The 23661-nt window shown below is 63.3% G+C and overlaps 1 protein-coding gene across 1 annotated transcript; it reads right to left on the bottom strand.

The window, feature by feature from the left end:
• Nucleotides 1–94: 94 nt before the first annotated feature.
• MYO15A (myosin XVA) lies at nt 95–23589 on the bottom strand. Its single transcript, XM_066560656.1, has 64 exons — nt 23440–23589; nt 19849–23355; nt 19004–19086; nt 18708–18771; nt 18496–18605; nt 18165–18239; nt 17911–18001; nt 17316–17419; nt 16781–16844; nt 16583–16696; nt 16257–16418; nt 16048–16161; nt 15891–15949; nt 15543–15666; nt 15366–15461; nt 15160–15291; nt 14764–14889; nt 14528–14605; nt 14011–14165; nt 13840–13885; nt 13599–13723; nt 13242–13359; nt 12978–13153; nt 12825–12909; nt 12501–12554; nt 12259–12340; nt 12045–12175; nt 11042–11137; nt 10716–10951; nt 9768–9946; nt 9584–9656; nt 9248–9439; nt 9005–9099; nt 8831–8919; nt 8626–8752; nt 8441–8502; nt 8266–8329; nt 8043–8181; nt 7712–7802; nt 7533–7629; nt 7208–7329; nt 7065–7124; nt 6758–6833; nt 6308–6423; nt 6113–6231; nt 5892–6033; nt 5560–5671; nt 5334–5408; nt 4759–4964; nt 4082–4215; nt 3949–4003; nt 3771–3843; nt 3486–3559; nt 3317–3399; nt 3018–3148; nt 2793–2887; nt 2298–2375; nt 1932–2028; nt 1666–1826; nt 1433–1566; nt 1199–1332; nt 796–929; nt 449–589; nt 95–357 (listed from the first exon to the last, which is right to left on the bottom strand). Exons 1-64 carry the CDS (start codon nt 23587–23589, stop codon nt 256–258), a joined length of 10419 nt encoding a protein of 3472 aa, XP_066416753.1. The 3' UTR covers nt 95–255.
• Nucleotides 23590–23661: the final 72 nt, after the last annotated feature.

Here is a 23661-nt window from a genome sequence, read left to right as displayed (position 1 = left end):
ATAGGAAACACATGGGGATCGATGGGGAATCAGACACGGGGGGCAGCATCCCCCCTGCGGCAGCGAGCGCAACACAAAACCACGGACACCGGAGTCATGCCGGGCTGCCGGGCGTGTATAAAACCCCAGAACAACAGCGGGGTGGTGACAGGGGGACAGCGGCCACTGGCCAAGCCGGGGGGACCCCATGGTCACTGCATGCTCTGTCCCCCCTGCCGGGGGTGCGGGGTGCCGGGGGTCCGGGCCGTGGCGGGCTCAGAGCAGGGTGATCTCGCTGGGCGGCAGCGTCAGCCTCTTCTCCCGGGCACCCAGCAGCCTCTCCATGTGCGCGGCCACCACGCGGCACAGCTCCAGGCCCTGCAGAGGGACACAGCGATGGGCAGTGGCCGTGCCACCACTGTGAGAGCCCCTGCAGGGCCCCCCTGCAATGTCTCCAGGTGTCCCCGACCTGCTCCAGCTGCAGCTGGGTGATGCCCTGGGCCAGGAGGTCTCCCAGAGTGATCTCCACGTAGGGAGAGCTGGATCCGGCCGTCGGGCGCTGCGTCCGTGTGGACTGGATCTCATTCAGCGAGAACTTGGCCATGAGTTCCTGGGAGGGGACAGGGGGCTGGCCTGTGTGTCCTGGGAATCCCCCTAAGGGGACCAGGGACCCCAGTTTGGACAGGGTTTGGAGCAAACTGGTCTAGTGGAAGGTGTCCCTGCCCATGGCAGGGGGTGGAACTGGATGGGCTTTAAGGTTTGTTCCAACCCAAGCCATTCCATGATTACATGGGTCCCACACGGCCCCACACCTACGTGGGTCTCCTTGCTGAGGAAGTTGAGGCCGTTCTGGTTGACGGCCAGGATACAGGGCGAAACGATGGCGTTGTTGCTGCAGCTCTGGATGTAGAAGAAGGACGAGCCAAACATGGGGTAGGCGCTCAGCAGCCCTGCAGGGCAGAGGATGGGGTCTCAGTGCCCACTGCCACCCCCATCTGCCCGGTCCCCAGGGTGGCTTTGCACCCAGGAGCAGCCAAAGGAAAAAATGGGTGTCCCTGCCCTGTCTTGTCCTGCCAATCCATCCTGCCCTCCATGTGCAGCAGCACCCCAGGCTCTGTGCAGGGACAACCAGCGTTCCATCCCCATCATCATCACCCTCCAGGCAGCATTGCATCCTCATTAACGTATGTCCTCATTAGCATTGCATCCTCTCCCTCACCCAGGAACTGTGCCCTGGCCTGGTGGGCGCTGAGTGCCTGGGCTTGCTGCACGTGCTGGGTCACCATCTGCAGCCAGGACTGCGGCTTCAGCAGGCGGAACAGCTGCGGGGGGACGTAGTCCTGCATCTCCCTCCTGTGGGGAGCCCGAGGTCAGGGCCAGCACTGCCCGGTGGCTCCCCAGTCCCACGGGACACGTGTTTGCCGCCCTCCAGGTGCCCCGTGCCCTGCCGTACGCCGTGGGGAGGTGGTGGCGGTCCTTGGCTCGGTGCTGGAGGGCGGCCAGCTTGGCCACGTGCGGGAAGTGCTGCTCTCCCGGCCTCGCCGGCGGCAGGACGGTGAACAGCCCCTTGAGGTAGTCAGGGAGCACCTGGGAGGGGACAGAGCACAGGGACAGGGCTTGGGGACAGGGCACGCTCTGAGGAAGGCAGGGAGGTGGCCCTGGGGGAGGCTGATGGGGTGGCCCGACCTGGTTGTAGTGGACGGTGACGTAGAGCTCGTTGTCGAACTTGAGGGGCTGGCCCCAGACCACGCGGCGGCACCAGAAGCTGTAGCTGCTGTCCCGGAGCTCGGTCTCCGCAGCCACGTCCAGGACGTATTCCCGGCGGGTCAGGGGCCGCACGCTCTGCCCTGTGCCACCCCGGAGTCTGAGTGTGCCACCACACCACCCGTGGGGCTGTCCCGTCCTGGCTTATCCTGTCCCGTCTGTCCCACCCACCCCTGCCAGCTCCTCACCTCTGTCGGTCACCACAAAGAGGATGTATTCCTCCAGAGCCTCTGGGTTCTGCAGCCCCATCTCACAGCACAGCTCCTCGATCACATCCAGAGCCACCTGGGCACAGGGACAGGTGGCTGGGACACTGCCACATCCCCCTGCTGTGCACTGGGCCACCAACTTGTCCTGCACTGAGGCCCATCCCAATCATGAGCCCCTTCCCCCAGGGGATGAAGTCCCACAGCAAGGACAGCCAAAGGGTGCAGCTCCCCCACATCCACCCCCTCTGGGTGCCCACAGCTGAGGTGTCACCATAATCTTCACCATAACCATAACCATCACCATAATCTCGGGGTGCACTGAGCCTCCTGTCCGCTCTGGCTCACCGAGCACGTCTTGATCTTGAGGTGCCTCTCGATGCCACCGGGCAGGAGGAAGAGCTGGCGCTTGGCGCTGCGTCCAGCCTGCATGGAGGGACACACTGGGCTGCAGGGGGGCCCTTCACATAGCAAAAACCCACAGGACATCCCAAATCCTGCAGCTATCCCTAAGGAACCATCGCATTGGGATCATCCTGTCTCTTGCCCATCCTGTCCAGTTGAACCATCATGCCCCCAACTCCATGTCCACAGAGCTCCATCCCCACTGGGGACCCCTGAAGGCTCAGGGAACCCCCAAAGTGGTGAAGAGCAGACCCTAAGAATGGCTGTGCTCTCTTGGGAAGATCCCCAAAAAGGATCAGCTCCATTCCAGGGTGGTGTCTGAGGGAGATCCCAAACCCTCAGGGAGGACCTGACCCCATGTGGGTACCCAGAACTTCTGGGGGGGGGGATCTCAAGCTGACACCAGCCCTGTTCCACCCCATGAGCCCCTGGCCTCACCACCATGGCCTTGAGCTCCATGCTGCTGGGGAAGAGGCTGCGGCCACCAAACTGCAGGGTTTTCCTCAGGTTCTGCTCACAGGCTTTGGCGATGCCTGGCAGGAGCAGGGACCGGCATGAAGGATGGGGCTGAGCTGCTCTGTTAGAGCTCCTCCTGAGCTCTGTGACACTGGGGTGTCCTTTCCCACCGCCCCCCCAGCACCCTGAGGTGTTCACAGCCCCTACCGTGGAAAGGCAGCTCCGGGTGCCTGCTGGCATCCTGCAGGAAGGCCAGGAGGAAGGGCCGGAGCACCTCAGAGCACTTGTAGTAGGCAGCGAGGATGTAGAGCAGCCTCCAGCCCCTCTGGCAGCTGTCCCTGTGGGAACAGGCAGGGCTGATCCCCTAAGCAAGGTGAGGGTGCCCACAGTGGCACAGGGATGAGGTCCCCAGGTGTCCCCCCCAGGCTGGAGCAGCTGGCCTGGCCAGGGCGCAGGTGTCCCAGTGCCAGCCTCTGCTGCTGTCCCACGTGGGTGGAGGGACTCACGGCTTGGAGCTGGTGTTGTTGGTGATCTGCTTGATGATCTGGCAGTACACCTCATCCCGCAGGACCTCGTGCTCTGCACACAGCTGGGGACAGGCACAGCTGCCACCTCTCTGCCACCCCCTGCCCAGGCCACCACCCCCAGGACTCAGTGCCCCAGTGGTGGATTTACCTTGAGCACGGTGCAGACGATGTCCAGCTCTGTCTGCCCCCGCACGGGGTGGTCACCCATGAACTTCATCACAGCTGGGGACAACAAAGCCACACGGTGACACAGGTCAGCATGTCCCTTGCCCAGGGACGTGCTCTCCTGGGTGGGCACATGGAGCACTGGGACCAGAAATAAACTCCCCTAGGACACCCCCTCTGCCCATCCCAGTCCACCCCAACCTCCTCCAAGGGCAGGGCTGGGGATGGCTGAGGGACAGGGGGACAGGACACTCGTGCCCCTGCCTACCTTGGAAAGCCTCAGCAGCCAGTTTGTTGAGGCCACCATCCACAAATTCAATGAGTGACTCCTGAATGGGAATCTGGAGCGGGGGGAGAGGACCAGCTCTGGGACCCTGCTGGGACCTCAAAGGGACCTGCAGGTGACAAGCAGGACAAGGCCACCCCAGAACTCCACCTCCCCATACCTTGGTGAACATCAGCATCTCCAGCACACTTGGCACCCTCATCCCACGGGAGTCCCTGGCGGAGGGGCAGGGGAGCAGGTGAGCACAGGTGTCCCCACCATGGCACACCCCTGTCCCAGCTCTGGACACTCACGTGGTCCCACGTCGTGCTGCACGGAAATGCCGCTGGGCAAAGGCCAGCATGGGACAGGCACCAGTGACATCCCCGAGCTGCTCGTCATCATCTCCCTCCGGACCTTCCACAAAGGTGGCACTGCCTGGGGACACCTGTGGAGCAGGGCAGTGGGCACCAGGCACGGCCAGCACTGGGGACAGCCCCGGGCCAGCACCTGTGGTGGTGTTTGAGGGTCCCAAGGACGAGGTGAGGGATGAGAATCTGGACTCCACGTCTCAGAAGGCTGATATATTATATTATATTATATTATATTATATTATATTATATTATATTATATTATATTATATTATATTATATTATATTATATTATATTATATTATATTATATTATATTATATTATATTATATTATATTATATTATTATAATACATTACATTATATTACAATGATATACTAAAACTATACTAAAGAAAGAGAAAGGAATGAACAATAAAATCTTGTGACTGCTCACAGCCTCGACACAGCTGGACCGGTGATTGGTCATTAACTAAAATCAATTCACATGCTGGCTAAACAATTCTCCAAATCACATTCCAAAGCAGCAAAACATGGAGAAGCCGAAGCTTCCCAGCTTGTCAGGAGCAAAGATCCCAGCGAAAGGATTTTTCAGAACACAAGCTTGTGACAAGGACCCACCTCAGTTTTGCGGTCCAGCTCCTGGGCAGCAGCAGTGGAGGCCACGGCCACGGCCACGGCTGCTGACGCTGCCACCTTGCCCTGCTTGTCCCTGGGCTCCTCCTTCCTCTCCGCAGGCAGGTGGACGAAGTCGGGAGCTGCCACGGGCTGGACGTACTCGGCAGGGAAGAGCCCCGACCTGCCATGGATGGCCCCGAACTTCCACCCTGTGCCAGACAGATGGTGGGCATGGCCCCGGGCTGGCAGCCACGGGGTCACCCCTAAAATTCTCAGCCTGATCCTTCCCACCTCTGCACCCCCAGCTCTTTTCAGGGATCTGGCCATGGGTTTTGGCTGGAAGCAGCTGCTGTTTGGCATCACTCAAGGGAAAGGTATAGACCACAAAGACTGTCACTTGAGGGACATGGGTGGCACCAGGGTAGGACCTGCAGGGCAGCATCTCCCTGCATCAGGTCAGTGCCAAAAAAGACCCCAAACCATCCTGCTGAGGGGTGGCAGAGGCAGGACCCTGCCCCGCGCCCCAGACCCAGGAGGGGACACACCAGGGACACACACAGGGACAGTGTGACACCCACCAAAATCCTGCGTGCCTGTCTTCAGCTCCTCCAGGTACATCACCTTCTTGCGGACCACACAGCCATAGTAGCGGTCTGCAGGGACACCATGGGGACACCATGGGGACATGGGGTGTCACAGGATGCAAGGCAAGCACACCTCCAGGGCAGGGTTAGCCATCAGTCTGCTGCCCCTGTGTCCCCCATCAAAGGCATTTTGGCATGGGGGGCTTTGGGGGTCCCTCACCTCTCTCAGGGTGCTCCAGTGACTGCAGGTGGATGATGTCCCCTTTGTGGAAGCTGAGCTGGCCCCTGTCCTCTGGGCTGTAGTTCCTCACGGCCACCACATACTGGGAGTCCTGGGCACAGGGGGTGTGGCACAGCCCATGCACGTAGGGACACCCACACCCCACCCAGCACAGGGACTTCCAGCACCCACAGCCTCAGCACCATTCCCCCAAATCCAGCCACGGATTTGCAGGATGCCCTCCTCTGTCCATCCCAACCTCCCAAACACAGGCACACGGGCAGGTTCTGATCCCCAGGACAAACCCCCCCTGGCCCCAGGGCACCCCCCACCTTCCTGAGCTCTGTGATGAAGTGGTCGACCATGACCTTGACCTGGGGGGCTTTGGGGGAGAAGAGGATGAGCTTCTCTCCACGCAGGTTGAACTCCAGCATGTTCCTGGATGGGGTGGTCACGAAGAGCACGTCGGGGTAGCTGGGGCAGGGCGAGGGGAGGCTGAAACACCCGGCATCTGTGGCACCCACAGCACCCACCCCACCCTGGCCACCCCTACCTGTAGGCTCTCAGCACCCGCAGCTGCTCCCCGGGGACGTTGGTGCCCTTCACCACCTGCAGCAGCTTGATGCCAGTGTGGGACACGGCCAGGATCTGCACGCCTGTCCCCACGCTGCCCTGGGGGCCAGGACAGCACCTCAGCCAGGGGCACAGCCACGCTGTGGATCCATGCTGACCACAGCCGGGCCCTCACCGTGGCAGGGAAGAGGCGGGAGAAGTACACCTCACAGCCATCCCTGGCTGCAGCAATGATCTCCCTCTTGACACTCTCGGTGGCCACCGGGCTGAAGGAGTCCAGCTTGTTCTCCGCTGTGGGGAGGGGGAGATACCTCCTGTGAGCTCCCCCTGCCTGGAGAGGATGTAGACAGAGTTCCCAACAAAATGGGATGCTCATGCCCTTCCCATGCCTGGACTGTGCTGCAGAGACAGACGTGTGTCCCCCAGGCAGCTGGCTGAGAGCTGACACAACTTGTGATGTTGTGGAGCACTAAATTACAGGGGGGTCGCTGCTTTTGGAGGCAAAACTAGCCAGGGTTAAGCAGAGCCAGTCCTGGCTTGGAGATAGACACCCAGGAGAAGAGGACAGGCACAAGAGTGGCTGGGTGTGAGCCCCCAGGCAGGGAGCAGCAGGACACAGGGTTACCAAAGAGGGATTTCAGGTGGAGCCGCTCCTCGTGGCTGATCCGGATGCAGGTGTCGGACAGCACATCATTGAAGATCTGGGAAAGGGGGTGAGGAGCAGCGGGCTTGTGTGGGGAGGAGCAAAAAACCCCCCAGCCCCAGCATGCAACAGCCCCAGCTCCTCCACGGCAGCTCAGCAGGGGAAGGCAGGGTGGGCACAGTGGGAAAGCAGGGTGGGCACAGTGGGATGAGTAAATCATCACCCCACTGGGGAGTACCCCAGCTCCCAGGGGACCCCGGGGTGCTGCGGGGCCAGCTCGGTGCCTCACCTGCCGGAAGATGAGGTCGAGTAGCAGTGGGTTGTTGATGTTGTCCTTGGGGTAGAAAACCTGCCAGGAGAGAGACCAGGGCTCGGTGTAAACCCTGTTATCCTTGGCACCAGCCTGTCCCCAGGTGTCCCCACAATCTGTACCTCCTTCCGGATGAATATTTTCCAGGGCACGTTGTGGTAGGTGTAGAAGTCCTCGCTGCAGCTGCGGTGCAGCTGGGTCTGCACCTGCTGTGCCTCGGACGGGAGCTCCCGGGACACAAAGACTGCAAAGGCACAGAAAGCCTTGCAATCCCTGGGGGGAGCCACCAACAGCTGCCTCCACCTGGGGAAACTGAGGCACGGGGAGCAGCCCTCTGGCTGAGCTGGACACAGCAGTTACCCCACCAGGCATCAGCTGTGCCACTGGGAGGGTGAAGTGCCTCACTCCACCATGGCCCCCCAATGCCACAGCTCTGCCCAGCAATACCTGGGGGCTGTGGGGCTGCAGGACGTCCTGTGGGTGCTCGCGGCTGGTACCTGGCACTTGGCACGGGCTTCACCGCAGCCACCACCTCCTTGGGCCCCTGCGAGGCACAGAGGGGCTGTGGGCAGTGCCAGTGACACCCCAGCCTCGCCAGGGGCACATGGGGGTGGCCACATCCCTACCACAGCCGATGGCACCCGGGCTGCTGAGAGCTGCTCCTTCAGGATCTGCATGGCTTCCTCGTGGGGGTCCAGCTTCTTCCCGAAGAGCTTGCTGCCAGGACAGAATCCCACATCAGCTGCACCCCAGCATTCCCTGTACCTGACACCACCTGCAGCCCCATCACTTGGGGCACCCCATCATCCCCTACACTCCATCATTCCCTACACCCCGCTAATCCCTGCACCCTGGCATTCCCTGCACCCCATCATCCCCTACACCCCAGCATCAGGACCAGCCCATGCAGCCCCAGGCAGGAGAAGCCCCAGGCGTGGCTGGGAGCCAGGTGTGCACCTGTGGGGCTGGGAGCTGTGCGGGGCGGGCTGGCACTGCCGGATGATGTTGCGGATGTCGTGCGTGGGCCGCGGGAAGTGCTCCGAGTTGAGCCGGGAATGCCGCACGGGCTCTCCCGGCCACCGCCGGCCCAGGGCTGCTGCGGAGCCAAGCACACGGCTCAGGGCCCCTGGCTCAGTGCCACCAGCCCCTGTGGCCACCCCGATGCACCGGGACCCCTTACCGGCTTTCTGGGAGTAGGGCCGGGGCTGGGGGACATGGGCTGGCGTCCCCTCTGTCGCTCTGCCCTGTGAAGGACACGATGCTGTCAACACCCGGCACCTCCAGCTGCTCCCATCCCCAGGGGCTGCCCCTGAAGCAGAGAAGGGGCCCGGCCCCTCCTGGCCCCATGCACTGACCGGGGCTGCGGGTGGCTGGTTGACATCTGCCCGGCGCTGTGGGGACGGGTCTGGCTCTGTGCCTGTGGCAGCAAAGAGGAGAGCTCAGTCAGAGCTGTGGGGCTCTGGGTGCAGGGATGTTCCCCACACCAGGGAAACTGAGGCAGGGGGCTGGGAGGGGATGTGGGAGTGCTGGAGGCGCTCACCCCTCGGCTGACGCGTCTCCGCAGCCACGGGAGGCTCGCTCCGGGTGGCATCAGTGCCACTGTGGCCCCCTCCCACGCCACCTCCTCCCTTCAGCCTCTGTGAGAGGATGGATGGCTTCTCCAGCTCCTGGGGAACAGGTGTCAGGGCACAGTGGCCGAGCCACCTGCCCCCAAAATGCCTCGGGCAGGGGGACACCCCTCTCACCCCATTGCCGTAGGAGAGCACGGGGTCAAAGAGACTGTCCAGGTACCGGTCCAGACCCTTCTGGCTGCGTGGCTCCCCAAATTCCCCATCTGAGAGGGGACAAGGCATGAAAAAGGCATGGCAGAGCTTTGTCACAACGCTGGGGGACAGGAGCTGGGAGGAACAATGCCCTACCATGGGGGTGATACGCCTCCATGGAGGGCAGTGTGGGGGCTTTCACAGCCGGGGGAGGAGGCACTTCATCCAAATCAAATCCGTGTCCCAGCACCCTGCAGAGAGGGAGGATGCACTCATCAAGCACCCCCTGGGTGCCAGGTTTCCCCTCAGGAGCCCACCCACCCCTGGCACCCATCCAGCCCCATGCCAGGGTCCCCCCCCAGCCCCACAGTGGGGCACCATCCCTGCCCGGGTACCTACGGCCGGCTGTCCCTGCTGGGGCTCTCGGTGCCATCCCATGCGATGAGGAAGCAGGATTTCTGTCTGGGGAAGCCCCGCAGCAGCTCCAGGTCGGAGACAAGGTCCAGGACATAATCGTGTCCAGCCAGCTCAGCCCACTGGGCACCTGCCTTCATAGCCACAGACCAGCCACGCCAGCCCTCTGCCAGCCCTCTGCCAACAGCCAGACACTGGGGATAGGCACGGGCTCCACAGGGACACCCTGCCCATGAGCTGGGCATTCGGGCTCCCACATCCTGGGGACACCGAGGTGACACCGTGACCTGCAGGGTGGGTGGGTGCCAAACCAGCACCTACCTGAGCTTCAGGACATCCCCTGCCAGGTCCTCGCCTGTGCTCCAGGAGTGGATGGGGCAGGAGAATTGGTCACCTGGGGAGGGATGGACAGTGAGCAGGTGCCACCAGCCCCCTCTGCCCATGAGGGCGGCCACCTTGGGACCAACGCTCACCAGCAGCGTGCCCAGCACCCTGCTGCCCTCACCATTGAAGCAGTGCAGGTCCAGGGCCATGCTGGCCTGGCGCCGGTTCGCCGTCCACTCCAGCAGCGACGGGGGGAAGGTGCGGGCGGCCGCGGCGCCCAGCTGGGAGCGCGCCATGGCCTGCATCAGCTTGCGCTGGCACACCGGCTTGTAGCCAGCGAAGGCGTAGTCAGAGACAAACCTGAGGGGAAGGGAGGCTGCTGCAGGAGGATCACGGGTGCCAGCTTGGCACAGGGCACCACAGCCCTCTTCGCAGAGAGCTGCAGGTACAACTTTCCCAAGGATTTTTCCTGGGGAAGGCAGAGAAAGCTCAGAGAAGAAAACAATTTTTATCTCTATTCACTGCTCTTGTTGTTTGGCACATGTGGAACGTGTTATGGAGATTGTTTACCCAAAGTGACTTCTTAATTGGGCACTGGTGAAGGTTGTTTTGATTCCTTGACCAATTGGATCCATGTGTGTCGTGACTGTCTGGAGACAGTCACAGGTTTTTCTTTAGTATTCTTTAGTATAGTATTAGTGTAATATAGTATAGCTTAAAAAAGCATTTGTTCAGTTTTCTGAATCATTGGAGTCACAGCACATTATTCCCCAGCTGGGGGATCACCTGTTTCTATAGAGGGATTAAAAGCATCCCTGGAGGGATCTTGGCAGCATCCTGGGTACATGTGCCAGGCTGGCCCTGGGGAACCTAGAGGGACATGGGCACATATGCCAGCTTGGCCAGAGGGATCCTGAAGGGACCTCAGAGCATTCCCAACAGGACCTAGCCATGTGTGCCAGGCTGGCCCAAGCAATTGTGGAGGACCCAGCTGGGATGTGGGCAGCATCCTCAGCCACAAGTGCCAGGAGAGCCCTGCAAAGCCCCAGCAGTGTTCCCAGGAATGAGGGGCCATTCCCAAGGGTCCCAGCCATGCCCATGCCCAGCCCAGAGCCCATGCCCAGCTCACTTGAGCAGGTACTTGTCGAAGGCGGCGGACGGGGGGAAGGCGCTCAGGCAGGTGGCCAGCAGCAGCCAGCCCCTCTCCTCGTTGTTGACGTTGGTGTTCCTCCACACCTGGTTGGCAGCTTGTGCCAGGAGCTCGTCCCGCAGCCCTGGCACTGACAGCCCCTTCTGCACGATGTAGTTGCCAAAAAGGGTCTCCTGAGGGCCGCCCAGCCCCGGGTCCCCCATGAACCGCAGGATCTGCCACAGGGACAGCCAGGTCCTCCCTCTGAGCCCGGGCACAGAGTGGGCAGGGGACTGTGGTGATGGAGCCCGTGCCATGCCACCTACCAGCTGGAAGAGGCTGAGAGCCTCGTGGCACAGCTCCTCATCCAGCCGGGTGAGGGGGGCTTTCAGTGGGGCCGTCAGCATCCCAAATGCAGGTTCCTGCGGTGACACCCGCACCCATGGCTACCTGGGGACAGCCTCAGGCCACGAGGGGCTGGCCCCACGGTGCTGGGCATGGTGTTGATGCTGGGTGGAGCCTGTGGGGCTGCCAAAGGGCTGGGGTGAAGGATGGGGGCAGCAGTGTCCTGGGAGTGGGGCAGGGAGGGGCTCAGGCTGTGCTGGCAGCACCAGAGATGGGTGGTGAGGCACTGGCACACATTGCCCAGAGAAGCTGTGGCTGCCCCGTCCTTGGAAACGTTCAAGGCCAGGTTGGACAGGGCTTGCAGCCACCTGGTCTAGTGGAAGGTGTCCCTGCCCATGGCAGGGGATGGAACAGGATGGTCTTTAAGTCCCTCCCGACCCAAGCCATTCTGTGGTTCCATGGCAACACCTTGGCAAGGCTGGGAGCCTTATCCAGCCCCGGTGCTGTCATTCAGGATGCCGGGGACTGGGAAACACAGGGCAAAAACGGGGATGAGGAAGAGGAATGAGGCAAAGTGTCGGTGTTTGGGGCCAGGGTCCGGGAGCAAAGCGACCTGGTCTCCCGCCCCAGCGTTCCGGATCCGCCCCGCGTCGGGCGTCCAGGAGGGCTCAGCGGGTCTGTCTCTCTCCGATAACCTCAGCAGGGTCCCCCCGGCCTCTGGAGACGACAGGAACCCACGGGGAGGGAGGGAGGTGGCAGCCAGCTCCCCACAGCACCACAGCCACCCCGGATCCAGCCTCTCTTGCTACCCGTGGCGTCCCCGGGGCGGGAGCCGGGGCAGAGCCCGGTGGGACAGGGCGGGGAGCCACCGCGGGGACCCTGAACCTCACTGCTGCACCACGGATCGGGGTGCCAGGGACTCCCCAAAAGCTGTCTGCCCGTCGGGAAAAGCTCCCCGCTGCCGGGCCGCGGCGCCCACCTTACCTGGAAGTGGCCCCGCACGTACTTGGCCATGGGGTAATCGTTGATGTCGAGCGGGAGGGTGAGCTGGGGGTCGGGCTGCAGCGCCGGCGGCGGCACCAGCACCACGCAGCCGGCGTTCACCTCCCGAGCGGCTGCGGCACAGCGGGAAGGTTCGGCACGGCCGTCGCGGGGGGAACAAGGGGCTGGGAGCGATGGCGGTGCGGGACCCGCTCACCTGCAGCGGCCTCCAGCAGCCCCATCAGCTCGGCCGGGATCTCCAGGTGGGTGACATCCACCACCTCCCTCCGTGTCAGCTCCTGCCGCCGCAGCACAGGGATGGGACACTTGCCGTGCTGGTTCCTGCCCCAGCACCCACGGGTGCCGCGGCCAGGAGCACAGGGATGGGCAGGACAGCACAGCGACACGGGCTGCACATGCATCACACCTGTGCTCCCACCGGGGCTGTACATCCTTTACCTGCTTCATCCTCTCCTTCTCCTCCTCAGCCCGCCTGCGAGCATCCTCCTTCCTCTGCAAGCAGAGCAGCCATGCTGAGTCCCACTGGGGGGAGACCCTGAGGCATCACGGCACCCTGGGTTGCCGTTGCCCCCTCCCCAAAATCAGCAGGGTTTTCACCCCGAAAGGCACTGCCCACACCCAATGGGACACAGAGGAGGTGTAGGGTGGCACATGGTGGGGCTCACGGTCTGGGGATGCCACTGTGTTTTCTCCAGACTGAACATGCAGCAGGGTGGCAGCAAGTCCCCTGGACGCCCTGGGATGTGACAGGCCCCACCTCACCTTGAGGTACCTCCGGCGGTTCACGTAGATGTGCACCAGTGACCTGAACTTGATGAGCGTGTGCCGCATGCGCCGGTACCGCTGCCTGCGGGAGGGCACCCGTCACCCTCTGCCACCCACCCACGGCCACCCGCCACCCCCGGGGACCCCCACCTGGCCAGGTATCCCCGCGCCCGGCTCTGCAGGAGGACGATCTTGCGGCGGAGGGAGCGGAAGCGCCGCTTGATGAAGAAGGTGCGAGCGTAGCGCTGGAGCGTGAGCGCGGCCAGGTGATGGGCACGGCACCGCTTGCTCTCCAGAGCCTGGTACAGCTGCTCCTTCAGGAAGAGCTGGGAGCAGGGGTAAGGCTGTGAGCTCCCCACCTTGGCCACCACCCCCAGGGCATCACCAGAGCCAAGCCCCCTCCCAGGACAGCACCTTGGTGACACCGACGTAGTACATGCTGGGGTTAACGGGGCAGAGGCTCCTCAGCATCTCCACGCAGTTGGCTCCATTGGGAATGACATTGGACCACATATCAACGAGGCAGCGGTACCTGGGTGAGCCCATGACACTGTCACCACACAGGACCCCGCTGGGACACCACCACCCTCCCTGTGGTGACAAACACTGCAACGGGAGCTGCAGCTTCTTCCAGAGCTGTGTATTAACACAAGGGGTTCCCAGCTCCCACTGTGGGTGAACCCCAGCCCAAATGCTGCCCCCAAAGCACCCACAAGCTCTGTGGTGTCCCCTGGCTGGGGTGGCAGTGCCCAGCCTGCAGCCCCCGGGCACCTGTCGATGAAGACGAGGAAGGGGATGCGGATGGGGTAGCCCTCCTTGCGGATGCGGATGGTCTCCAGGATCCCCGAGTACCGCAGCTGGCTCCTGACCACATCAGGCTCAAAGAGCCCTGGCTCCTGGGGTGGGGATGGGGAGAAGCATCAGCAACTGCATGGGCAAACCCCCACCTACCGTGTGCCCACACACTCCCAGTGCCAGCAGGGCAGGTAGCACAGGCACCAGCAGCTCTCACCTTCTTGTTGTTGGGTTTGATGCAGCGCACAAAGAATGGGTTGCACCTGTGACAGAGAGACTCTGTCAGCCACAGGGAGCAGGGGACAAAGCCAGCCCAGGTACCTTGGGCTCAGGTCCAGCTCCCAACAGCCCAGAGAACGGCCTGGCTGCCCACCCTGCCCACTCTGACCTCTCCATCCTCTCCACTAGCTCCAGGAGTGACTGCTGGAACCGTGCGGCCACTGTGGGAGCCTTGTACCGCCGTGTCCTGGTGCTGCTCCTCCTGATGAGGCTCCTCTGCCGCGCCATCACCTGGGCGTGGCCGAAGAAGAGGTTGGCCACCACCTTGGGGACACAGGAAAGGTTAGAGAGGAGGAAGGTGGCTGGGATGGTGCAGCTCTCCCACATCCTCTTTGCAGCCCAGCCGCTCCTTTTTTGCCCAGCCCTAATTGTGGCCTGGATAGGGATGGGGATGAGGATATGGATAATGCAGAGCACAGGAGCAGCCCATGTGCCTGTTTGTGCCAAATGCTTGAGGGGTCAAAGCCCAGAGGATCCCATGGGTGGAGCCAGAGGCATCCTCTGCTTCTGGTCCCCCTGGGCTTCACTGGCCATAGGGAGACACTCGCGGACACGGAAAGGGATGTATGGAAGGGGGCTATTGGTGCCCAGTGTCACTGCAGAGCCAGTGCCAGGCAGGGCCCTACCTTGGTCCTGCTGCTGATGAACAAGTCCAGCACATCCTGACGGACCTGGTCATAGTTTTTATCCAAAAACTTGTGAACCTGGCAAATAGCAAAAAACTCATGGTGAGCAGCCTGGCAGAACGACAGGGTGAGGCAAGGAGCTCCAGGACCCCAGCCAGACCCCAGAGATGCATTTCTCTCCTTGGTGCAGGATCAACCTTCTCTTTAACCTGCCTTAACATCCCAAGGTCACACACCTGGTAGGTCACCTTCCCTGCATAGTGCTTGATGGTGAACTCGGGCAGTGGCATCTTGGGCTTTGTGTAGAGAGGGTTTGTCCCGTGGTGATAGTGACACTTCTGGAGGAATGTGTGGTCAGTGGCCTGGGAAGGGACACAGGAGTGACATACACAGCAGATTCAGCAGCAGGCTGGAGCTAGGTGATCTCCAAAATCCTTTCCAACCCAAATCATTCTGTGATTCCATGACATTTCTATGATTCTTTGGGCTTATCCAGCCTGGAGGAACCTGGGGGATTTCCCAGGTTGTCTAGAACAGCCCAGGAGAAGAGCAGCCCTGGGCCATGGTGATTCCCCAGCCACAGTGCCCTCCCAGTGCTGGCTGCACCTCATCACCAGGCAGCCCCTCCTCACCTGGGGGAAGCAGCTCTGGTCATCCAGGATCCGGAGGATGCCGTAGGGTTTTTGGGAGATGAGGTCAATGCAGGGCTGGTTGTCGCTGAAGGGGATCTCCTTCCACTCGATCTGCTCCCGGATATACTCCTCCTGCAGGGTGGGCACCAGGTCAGGCCCGTGCCCCCAGCCCCACAGCAGAGCCCAGCACTGCCCACCAGCCCCACCTGCTCCTCCTGGAACACAATCCTGTTGAAGAAGAACTGCAGATACTCGTTGGCGTAGTTGATGCACAGCTGCTCGAAGCTGTTGAAGTTGAGGTCCTGCGAGAAGGAAGATCCATGGAGCCTGGGAGGATGGAGCTGGGACTGAGCCGGGATGGAGGTGGGATGAATCCTGCTCACCTCAAAGCCATAGATGTCCAGGATGGCGATGGAGAGGGCCTCCTGCCGTGGGTACACCAGCTTGTTGATGCGATCCGTGAGCCAGCCGAAGAGCAGGGAGTAGAGGGTCTTGGCAATGGCATCCCTGGGAAGGGGAGAGATGAGCAGAGTGCTGGAGCTCCGGAATGGCACCAGTGTATTCCACTGCCACAGCCAGCACCCACCACAGCATCAGTTTTAATCACCACAGAGTCTAATCCACACTGGGGGACCTGATCATCCCCTTTCCCAGCTGGAATTTCACTCCCCACGCCATCCCTGGGGATGAGACCCCCACACCCTCCTGCAGTGCAGCCCCCTTCCCTCTACCTGGCATCCACGGCGCTTTCAACAGTCAGAGGGGTAAAAATCTTCTCCCGCTGCGTTTCCTGGTTGGGAAATGGCATGGTGGGCTTGCAGCAACATCAGCCCCGGTGGTCCCCAGGGGCCAGAGACCCCCTCCCAGGCTGTGCCCCCCTGCACTCACCGTCACCTTGAAGGTGATGGCTTTCTGCAGGCCCTCAGGGGACACCTGCAGCAGCTCAGCCACCGTCCGGATCTCGGTGGCGCTGACCACCATGGCGACCTCCTGGCAGTCAGTCTGTAGGACACAGCAATGCCATGGCATTGGCAATCCCCCCTTTGCCACATCCCAAATCACACCCCAGGAGCACAGCTCGGCCCACCCTGGGCTACCTCGTATTTCTCAAAGTAGACATTGCCCAGGTGGAGGACGGAGGAGAGGATGCGGAAGATGCTGTTCTGCTCATCCACGCTGAAGTTCAGCACCTCCATGGTGTTGAGCAGCCGGCGGAAATCCTCAGCGTCATCCTTGCCAGGAATCTCACAGTTCCCACCCTGGCACAACCCCCTCAGTCCATCAGTGTGTCCCAGGGGGTCAGCACCCAGCATGGGGGGGATCACCCTGCCCTGGGCATCCTCCTCATCCACACCTTGAGGGCTCAGGAACCCACCAGCCCCCCCAAAATCAGGCTGTGGGGTGGCCGGGGAGGGCGCAGTACCTGGTTCAGGTAGTAGTAGGTCTCGGCGCCCTGCAGGCAGTAGCGCTGCCGCTGCTGGGACGGCAGCCCTGCCAGCATCTCGTAGAAGATGTGGTAGTTGCGCTCGCTCTGGGCCTGGAGAGCAGAGGACAGAGCTGGGGAGGGGGTGGCAGAGGGGGCAGAGTGGGGGGCAGAGCTCAGGACCCCCTCACCACGCACCTGGAAGACCACACGGGATTTCTCCAGCAGGTACTGCGAGGTTATGGCACCGCAGATCAAACCGCTGCAGGGAGAGTGGGTACCGGGCTGGCAACCTCGGTGTGGGCAGGGGCTGTGGCCCCCCAATGCACCCACCCGTGCCCCAGTGCCCCCCAACAAAATGGGGGGGTCAGTGCTGCTTCCCAGATTCCCCCCAGCAGGGATGGGTGAGCAGGGAGAGGCGTCTGCACCTGGCTGTGGTATTGGGCACTCCCTGGCAGGATCAGTGGGACCAAGAGAGGATGGGATGGGATGGGATATGAGGACAGGGATGGGCACTGGAATGGTAGAGGTGCCAGCCAGCACTGCCCTTACCCCAGGGACAGCCACCTGTCCTCAGGTGCCATCACCTTTCCAACACCAGGTTTATCCCAAAACCATCCCCATGTGTCCTCCCAGAGCCAAGGGACAAGGGGCTGGCTTGGGCTGGACACCCCTGGGGCAGCAGGGGACATGGGGTGGGAGCAGCCACTCACAGGTTATCAGCATTACTTACTCCTCCAGGAAGATTTCCACAAATTTCCCAAACCTGCTGGAATTGTCATTCCTCACGGTTTTGGCGTTGCCGAAGGATTCCAGCAGAGGGGTCGCCTCCAGGATCTGTTGTGGTGAGGGGGAGAGCTGGGGGGGTAAGCCTGGGCACCCGACACACCACAGGGCATCTCCAAGGCTAGGGCCCCCCCTTTGACACCCTGCCACCCCCCCTGCCACCCCATGCTCCACACACACACACCCAGATTTGTGGGTGCCCAGATTTGAGGTGTGCACCACAGCCAGGTTAAATGAGGCTGTGAGAGAGCACAAAGACTCCATCTGTGTGCATGCACTGATTTCCTGCTGTCCCTCCCGCCTTTCCCCCGCAGGTGGGGTGCCATGGCCAAGGTGCCACCACGATTCTCTGTCCCCCTGACCCATCCCAGCACACATGTCCCCTCAGTACCTCGATCTGCCATGGTCCAGGTGGAAGCGTTGGGACAAGGAGAGAGCAGCAGAGCCATGAGGAGGGAGGGATGGAACAGAGGGATGGAGCTGGGAGAAGACAACAGGGACATGGGGACTCAGGGATGTCCCCAGAGCAGCACCCTCCCTACCTGTGGGGCAGCGCTGCGTTTCTGGCTGACGGCTGCCAGGTAGCTCAGGATCAGCTTGGTGGCTTCAGTCTTCCCTGAGCCGCTCTCCCCACTGAAACACAGAGCAGGGGCATGGCTGGGGCCATCAGCAGGCAAGCAAGGGGTGCCCACCCCAAACCTCCCAGACCGATGGGGCCGAGCCAGGCTGGTGGCAGTGACCCAGCAATCAGGGTGGTGTTGATTAGGGGCTGTGTGTGGGGACAGCCTTGTCACACCTGATGACGATACACTGGTTGTGTTTGGCATCCATCACTTTGGAGTAGGCGACGTTCGCGATGGCAAAGAGGTGCCTGGGGTGGGGAGAAGCAGAGGGTGGCAGGTGCCACACTGGCCCAGCACTGGGACCCCCAGAGTGCCCCGAGCATCCCCATGCATACACACAGCTGCTACAGCACCCAGTGACCCAAGGTCTGCTGCAGGACCCGAGGGTGGGAGTGACCCCATCCCCACGGGGCGTTTGGGGACAGCCTGGTACTCACGGTGGGGGAATGGAGGGTGGGAGTGACCCCATCCCCACAGGGCGTTTGGGGACAGCCTGGTACTCACGGTGGGTTTTCACCCAGGGCTCTGCCTTCGTACTGCTGCACCTGCTCCTTGCCGTAGATGTTGTAGAGCCGGTAGGGGTTCACCGACACCAGGATGCTGCCAATGTAGGTCTGCCAGAGAGAGAGTGTGGGGCTGTGAGCCCTCAGAGGGGGGTGACTCCCCAAAGACCCCACCCCACAGTCCTTGGGGGATGCTGTGTCCCCTGAGCTTACATAGATGAGCTGGCGCTCGAACCGTGTCCGGATGTTGCTCAGCACTGCAGCCTCCTGGAGGTCCCTGGCATGGAGCAGAGGCTGAATTAGGGGGTGACAGAGGGACAGAGGAGGTGACAGAGGGACTCTGCTGTGCCCAGAGTGTCCTCAGCATCTCCAGGCCCAGGAGGCTGAAGCAGAGCCCGTGTTGGGGTGAGATGGGGTGGGATAGCAAGGTCAGGGGTAAGGGGTTGGGGGCTGCAGCCCCATTGTCCCCCACAGCACTGAGTCATGGTGCAGGGGACAGGGACACTCACTCCAGCTGGGTCATGTCCTCCAGCCCGTCCTCCTCCTTTGGCTCCTGGTACCGCACGATGGGCAGGCTGCACAGTGACTGCATCTGCACGGAGCAACCAGCCCATCATGGCAGGGACGTGCCACCACCCTCAGACAGCCCACACAGCCACCACCACCACCCCGAAACACCATCTGTGTGACCCCACACCAGGGGACACACAGTCAGCGTTGGAACCCCAAGAAAACACGCCACAGCCCCAAAACCAGTCCCCCAGCAAGAGCACAGTGTGTCAGCTGAGAGCAGCAGTGCTGGAGCACAGGAACATGAAGCCACCAAGGCCACCTTGGGGCTGGTCCCAGGAAATCCTGCTCCTGGGAATCCCGGTCCCACTCACCGTGGGCATCACCCTCAGTGCAGGTGATGGAAGGGGGCTGGGGCAGCTCCCCCCGGCCACGTGCAGGGGTGACAAAGGACAGGTGTCACACAGGAGCCTGGCTGGCCCCCGGCCAGGGGGTGGGCAGGAAAGCGGACACCCCGCCGGGTCACCGTGCCACCTGCACCCGTCCCCGCGGATCGGATCGGGTCTCTGCATTTCCATACGCCAGAATCAAGTGTCCCCAGAGGGGCCGCTCGTGGGGGGACACACAACTGGTGACAATCCCCTCTTGCAGCCTGCTCCCCACCAGCACTCAGAACACCCACAGCCATTTACCCCCACCCTGGGCACTGCAAACCCCCCTGCCCCGATGCCTTCGTGCCCGGGAGAGCCATCAGGCCCCCCTTAACTCTCCACTCTGCCCCGGGTCCCAGCTGCCAGCTCACCCCCGGCTCCATCCCCCCGAGGGGGCTCCCCGCGGGCGTTACCTTGCTGCGCCAGGGCTGCTTGCTGCCCAGGTACCCCTCAGCCCAGGGGTGCCTGTCCCTCCAGCCGCCTGCCGGCGGGCGCTGGCACAGGTACCGGGCGATGTCGGCTCCCCACTGGCCTGCCCACCGCCGGCCGCGCTGGGTGGGCTGCCGGGGCAGGCCCTGCTCGGCCGTCCAGGGGTCGGGCATCTCCCGCACCCGCACGACGTGCTGCGTGGACCAGTGCTGCTTGTACATGCGGGATGCGCGGCGGAAGGAGCCCAACCTCTGCACCTGCGGCGTCACCACCGCGTAGCGCCCCGCGCCCTCCTCCGCGGCCGCCCCGTCACCCTCCAAGGGCTCCGGGGGACGGAGGCCGTGCCGGGGGGCGGCCGGAGAGCCGGGGGCTCGCCCGTGGGGGGGCGGGAAGGCGGCACGGCGGGGCGGTGAGGGGCTCCGGTTGCCGCGCGGGTTGGAGGGGAGCACGGGGCGCCCGACGTCCGCCCAGCCCCGGCGCCCCGGCGGTGGGCTCGGAGAGCGGCGGATGCTCCCGTCCCGCCGCGATGGGCGCCGGGGCAAGGGGGGCGAGCGAGTGGAGGGAAGGCGGCTGGGGGGTGAGGATGAGGGGGCTTTGTTGGGGCCTATGCTCTTTACGAGCAGCGAAGCCAGGGACTGCGCCACGGAGCGCCCCTTGGAGAGGCTGCGGGCCCCCGCTTCAGCAGATGGCCTCGGTGGGGGGGAGTGGGGGGCCATCCCCGCAAGGGGCTGCCCGATGCGCTGGATGAAACTTTTGGGGGTGCTGGGAGCGGGGCTGGGCGGAGGGGGCACCCCGGAGGGACCCCGCCAGGGGGGCAGCTCCTCATCCCAGGAGGGGCCGGGGGCGCCCAGGCGGCGGCTGCCGGGGCGGGACGATGGTGCCAGGAAGGGGCTCCTCTGCAGCGGCTTCACCGCCTTGGTGGGGGGCTCGGGAAGCCGGGGCCAGGCCTGGGGGAGCGGCAGCCCGGGGGGGCTGCTCCGCCGCGATGACAGAGATCGCCCCGGGGCCGCGGGCCCCCCCAGGCGCCTCCCCCCCGGGCCCGGCGAGCGGGGAGCGGGCGGCGGCGGGGCGGGGGGCTCGGGGCCGAAGCGCCGGAGGCTGGCACCGAGGGAGGGCGATCGCCGCGGCCCCTCGCCCCGCGTGCTACCGGGGCGCGGGCGGACGGCCGGCGGCGATGGGGAGCGCCCGGGGTTGGCGAAGGGGTTCCGGAGCGACGGCCGGCGCGCAGCCCCCGGCTGCCCCCAGGGCCCCCCCGGTGGGGAAGAGTCCCGGCCCCCCAAACCGGCGCTCTCCATCCCCGGCAGCCTGCGGCTGGAGCGCCTGTAGGAGAGCTGGGGGGTGCGGGATCCCCGAAATGCCCCGGCCCCTCGCGGCGGGCGGCTGGCAGGAATGGAGAGGGATCGCTGGAGGAACTGGCCCAGGGGGCTCCCGCACGCCCGCGCTGCCGAAACCGGGCGGGCCGGGGATGCCGCGGGGCTGGGGGCTGCCGGAGGCGGCGGCGGCTCGTACTCGTCGTAGTCGTCCTCGTCACGGGCGGCGGGAAGGTGGGGGGACGGCGGGAGGGGCACGTCCAGGCGGTCCCTGCCGAAAAGCTTGACCTGGGGTCGGGGGAAGAGCCTGAATTTCCTGTTGAGGGAGAGCTTGGAGGAGAGCGTCTCCCGCATGCCCCGCAGCGAGGAGGCGCTCAGGATGGAAAAGGGATACTCCTTCTCTTCTTCCTCCTCTTCTTCCCACTCCTCGGGCTCCTCGCCCTCCGCGATCCCCTCCAGGCCCAGGGCGTAGGGGTTGCAGGAGGATTGGGCGTGCGGCGCCCACCCACCCTCGCTGTACTGGATGCGATGCTCGGGGTACTCGCCCCCAGGGTACCCCCCGGGAAAGGGCTCCCCAAAGTCCTCGTAGGGGTCCCCCCTGTAGCCGAAGGGCCCCACTGCCTCCTCACCATATTCTGGGTCGCTGCTGTACGGGTCATAGAGGCCATGGGGAGACCCACCACCAAACGCTCCCTCATCCTCGAGCTCTGAGTCACCGTAGGGGTGCCCTGGCTGGTCTCCATCCTCCCAAAATCCCCCGTAGTAGTCGTACTCCTCCTCTGTCTCATAGCCAGGGTAGTCAGAGTAGGGGGCCGGCCCCGCATCCTCGAAGCCGTACTCTGCTGGGTAGGCTGGGCTCTGCATGTAGCCTTCCTCCTCCTCGGAGTAGTTGTGCCGGGGGCTGTAGGCTCCCTCCTCCTCCCCGTTGTAGCCGTGCCACGGGCCGTAGGCTCCATCCTCCTCGGTGTAGCCATGGTGGGGCCCATAGGCCCCATCTTCCTCCTTGGGCTGACCGCGCCAGGGCCCGTAGGCTCCATCTTCCTTGCTGGCAAAGCCACGGCGGGAGCCATAGGCGCCATCCTGCTTGCCATAGGCGCCATCCTGCTTGCCGTAGGCTCCGTCCTCCTTGCCGTAGCCTCGCCGGCGGCCGTAGGCTCCGCTCTCCTCCTCGGCCCAGCCGTAGCGCGGCACGGGCGGCTCGGAGCGCTGGGAGCGCCGCCGGGACGGCCGCCTCGCCATGCTGCCCTGCCGGGAGCGCCGCCGGGACGGCCGCCTCGCCACGCTGCCCTGCCGCGGAGTGCCGGGCAGCCCGACACCGCCAGGGATCCGCTTCATGTTGGCCCGGTGCCTGAGGATCTCATCTTCCGCGGGGAACGGCAGCTTCTTGGCACCGATACGGGACAGCCAGGCCGCGTCCGTGGCCCGGCCGCCCCCCACCAGCCGCCCGCGCCGGGACAGCACCTTCCTGGCCAGCCAGCCCGTGGCAGCGGCCGCCTTGCTCAGCACCTGAGCCCGGGGCTTGAATTTCCTTTCCGGGCGCCGGCGGAAGAGCAGCGAGCCGTCCTCGGGGTCCTGCCCGCCCCGCCGCAGCAGCAGGAAGGATGGCCTCGATGGTGACTCTTTCTTGGCCTCCTCCTTGGCCTCCTCCTCCTTCCTCTTCTTGCCCACCTGCTTGAAGCGCATCATCAGGTTGGAGGTGGACTTGAGCACTGCCTTGTTCTTCTTTTTCTTCCTCTTCTTGGTGCTGTGCTTATGCAGCCCCCAGAAGAAGCGGGATGTGTTCTTGAACTGCCCCTTCTTGGGCCGGCGCAGTCCCAGGTTCTTGAAGCCCATGAAGAGCTTCGAGGTGCTGCGGAGGCTCCGCTTTGCCCGGGCCTTCGGAGGTGCTGCCGCCTCCTCCTCGGCTGGGCTGGCTTCCACAGAATCTTTGGGCTGGCCCTTGGCCTCTGCACCCTTGGCTCCTTTCTTCTTCTTGTCAGTTGTCAGCCCCATCATCAGCTTGGAGGGGCCCTTTATGTTCTTCTTGGCTGTTGCAGCATTGCTCTCACCCTCCTCTTCCTCCGTCTCCTTCTTCCCACGGCCCAGTTTCTTTGCCACTCCTGCCTTGGGGAACCCCTTCTTCCCCTTCCCCTTCTTGGGCTCCTCTGCAACCACCTCCTCCTCATCTTTCTCCTTTTCCTCCTTTTCCACCTCCTTTTCCTCTTCCTTTTCCTCCTTTTCTTCCTTTTCCTCCTTTTCCTCCTTTTCTTCCTTTTCCTCCTCCACCACCTCCGTCCCCTCGCTCTCCTCTGCCTTCAGCAGCTCCGCATCCGAGGCATCCTCCGACTCGTTGGGATCCTCCTTCTTGCCCTTCTTTCCATCCTTCCCTTTCCCTTTGCCCGCCTTCCCTTTGGGCTCCCCCTTCTTGCCGGCCATCCCGGCAGCGGCGGGCGCTCATGCTCCGGCCCCGGCGGGGCGCGGGGAGGGGATTCCCGGTGCGGGCAGGAT

This window comes from Molothrus aeneus, chromosome 16, assembly GCF_037042795.1.
Source record: "Molothrus aeneus isolate 106 chromosome 16, BPBGC_Maene_1.0, whole genome shotgun sequence".
Taxonomy (NCBI): Eukaryota; Metazoa; Chordata; class Aves; order Passeriformes; family Icteridae; genus Molothrus; species Molothrus aeneus.
The sequence above is the reverse complement of the archived record's forward strand: the minus strand, read 5'-3'. Positions and strand labels throughout refer to the sequence as shown.

What these genes read in the sequence shown, in the direction of transcription:
- MYO15A (XM_066560656.1), bottom strand. Translation starts at nt 23,589, where the DNA reads ATGGCCGGCAAGAAGGGGGAGCCCAAAGGGAAGGCGGGCAAAGGGAAA. An exon ending in TGGAGCTCAAGGCCATGGTG is followed by an intron (nt 2,376 to 2,792) that starts GTGAGGCCAGGG and finishes CCCTCCATGCAG; the next exon opens with GCTGGACGCAGCGCCAAGCG. An exon ending in CTTTGTGGTGACCGACAGAG is followed by an intron (nt 1,827 to 1,931) that starts GTGAGGAGCTGG and finishes GGGGTGGCACAG; the next exon opens with GGCAGAGCGTGCGGCCCCTG.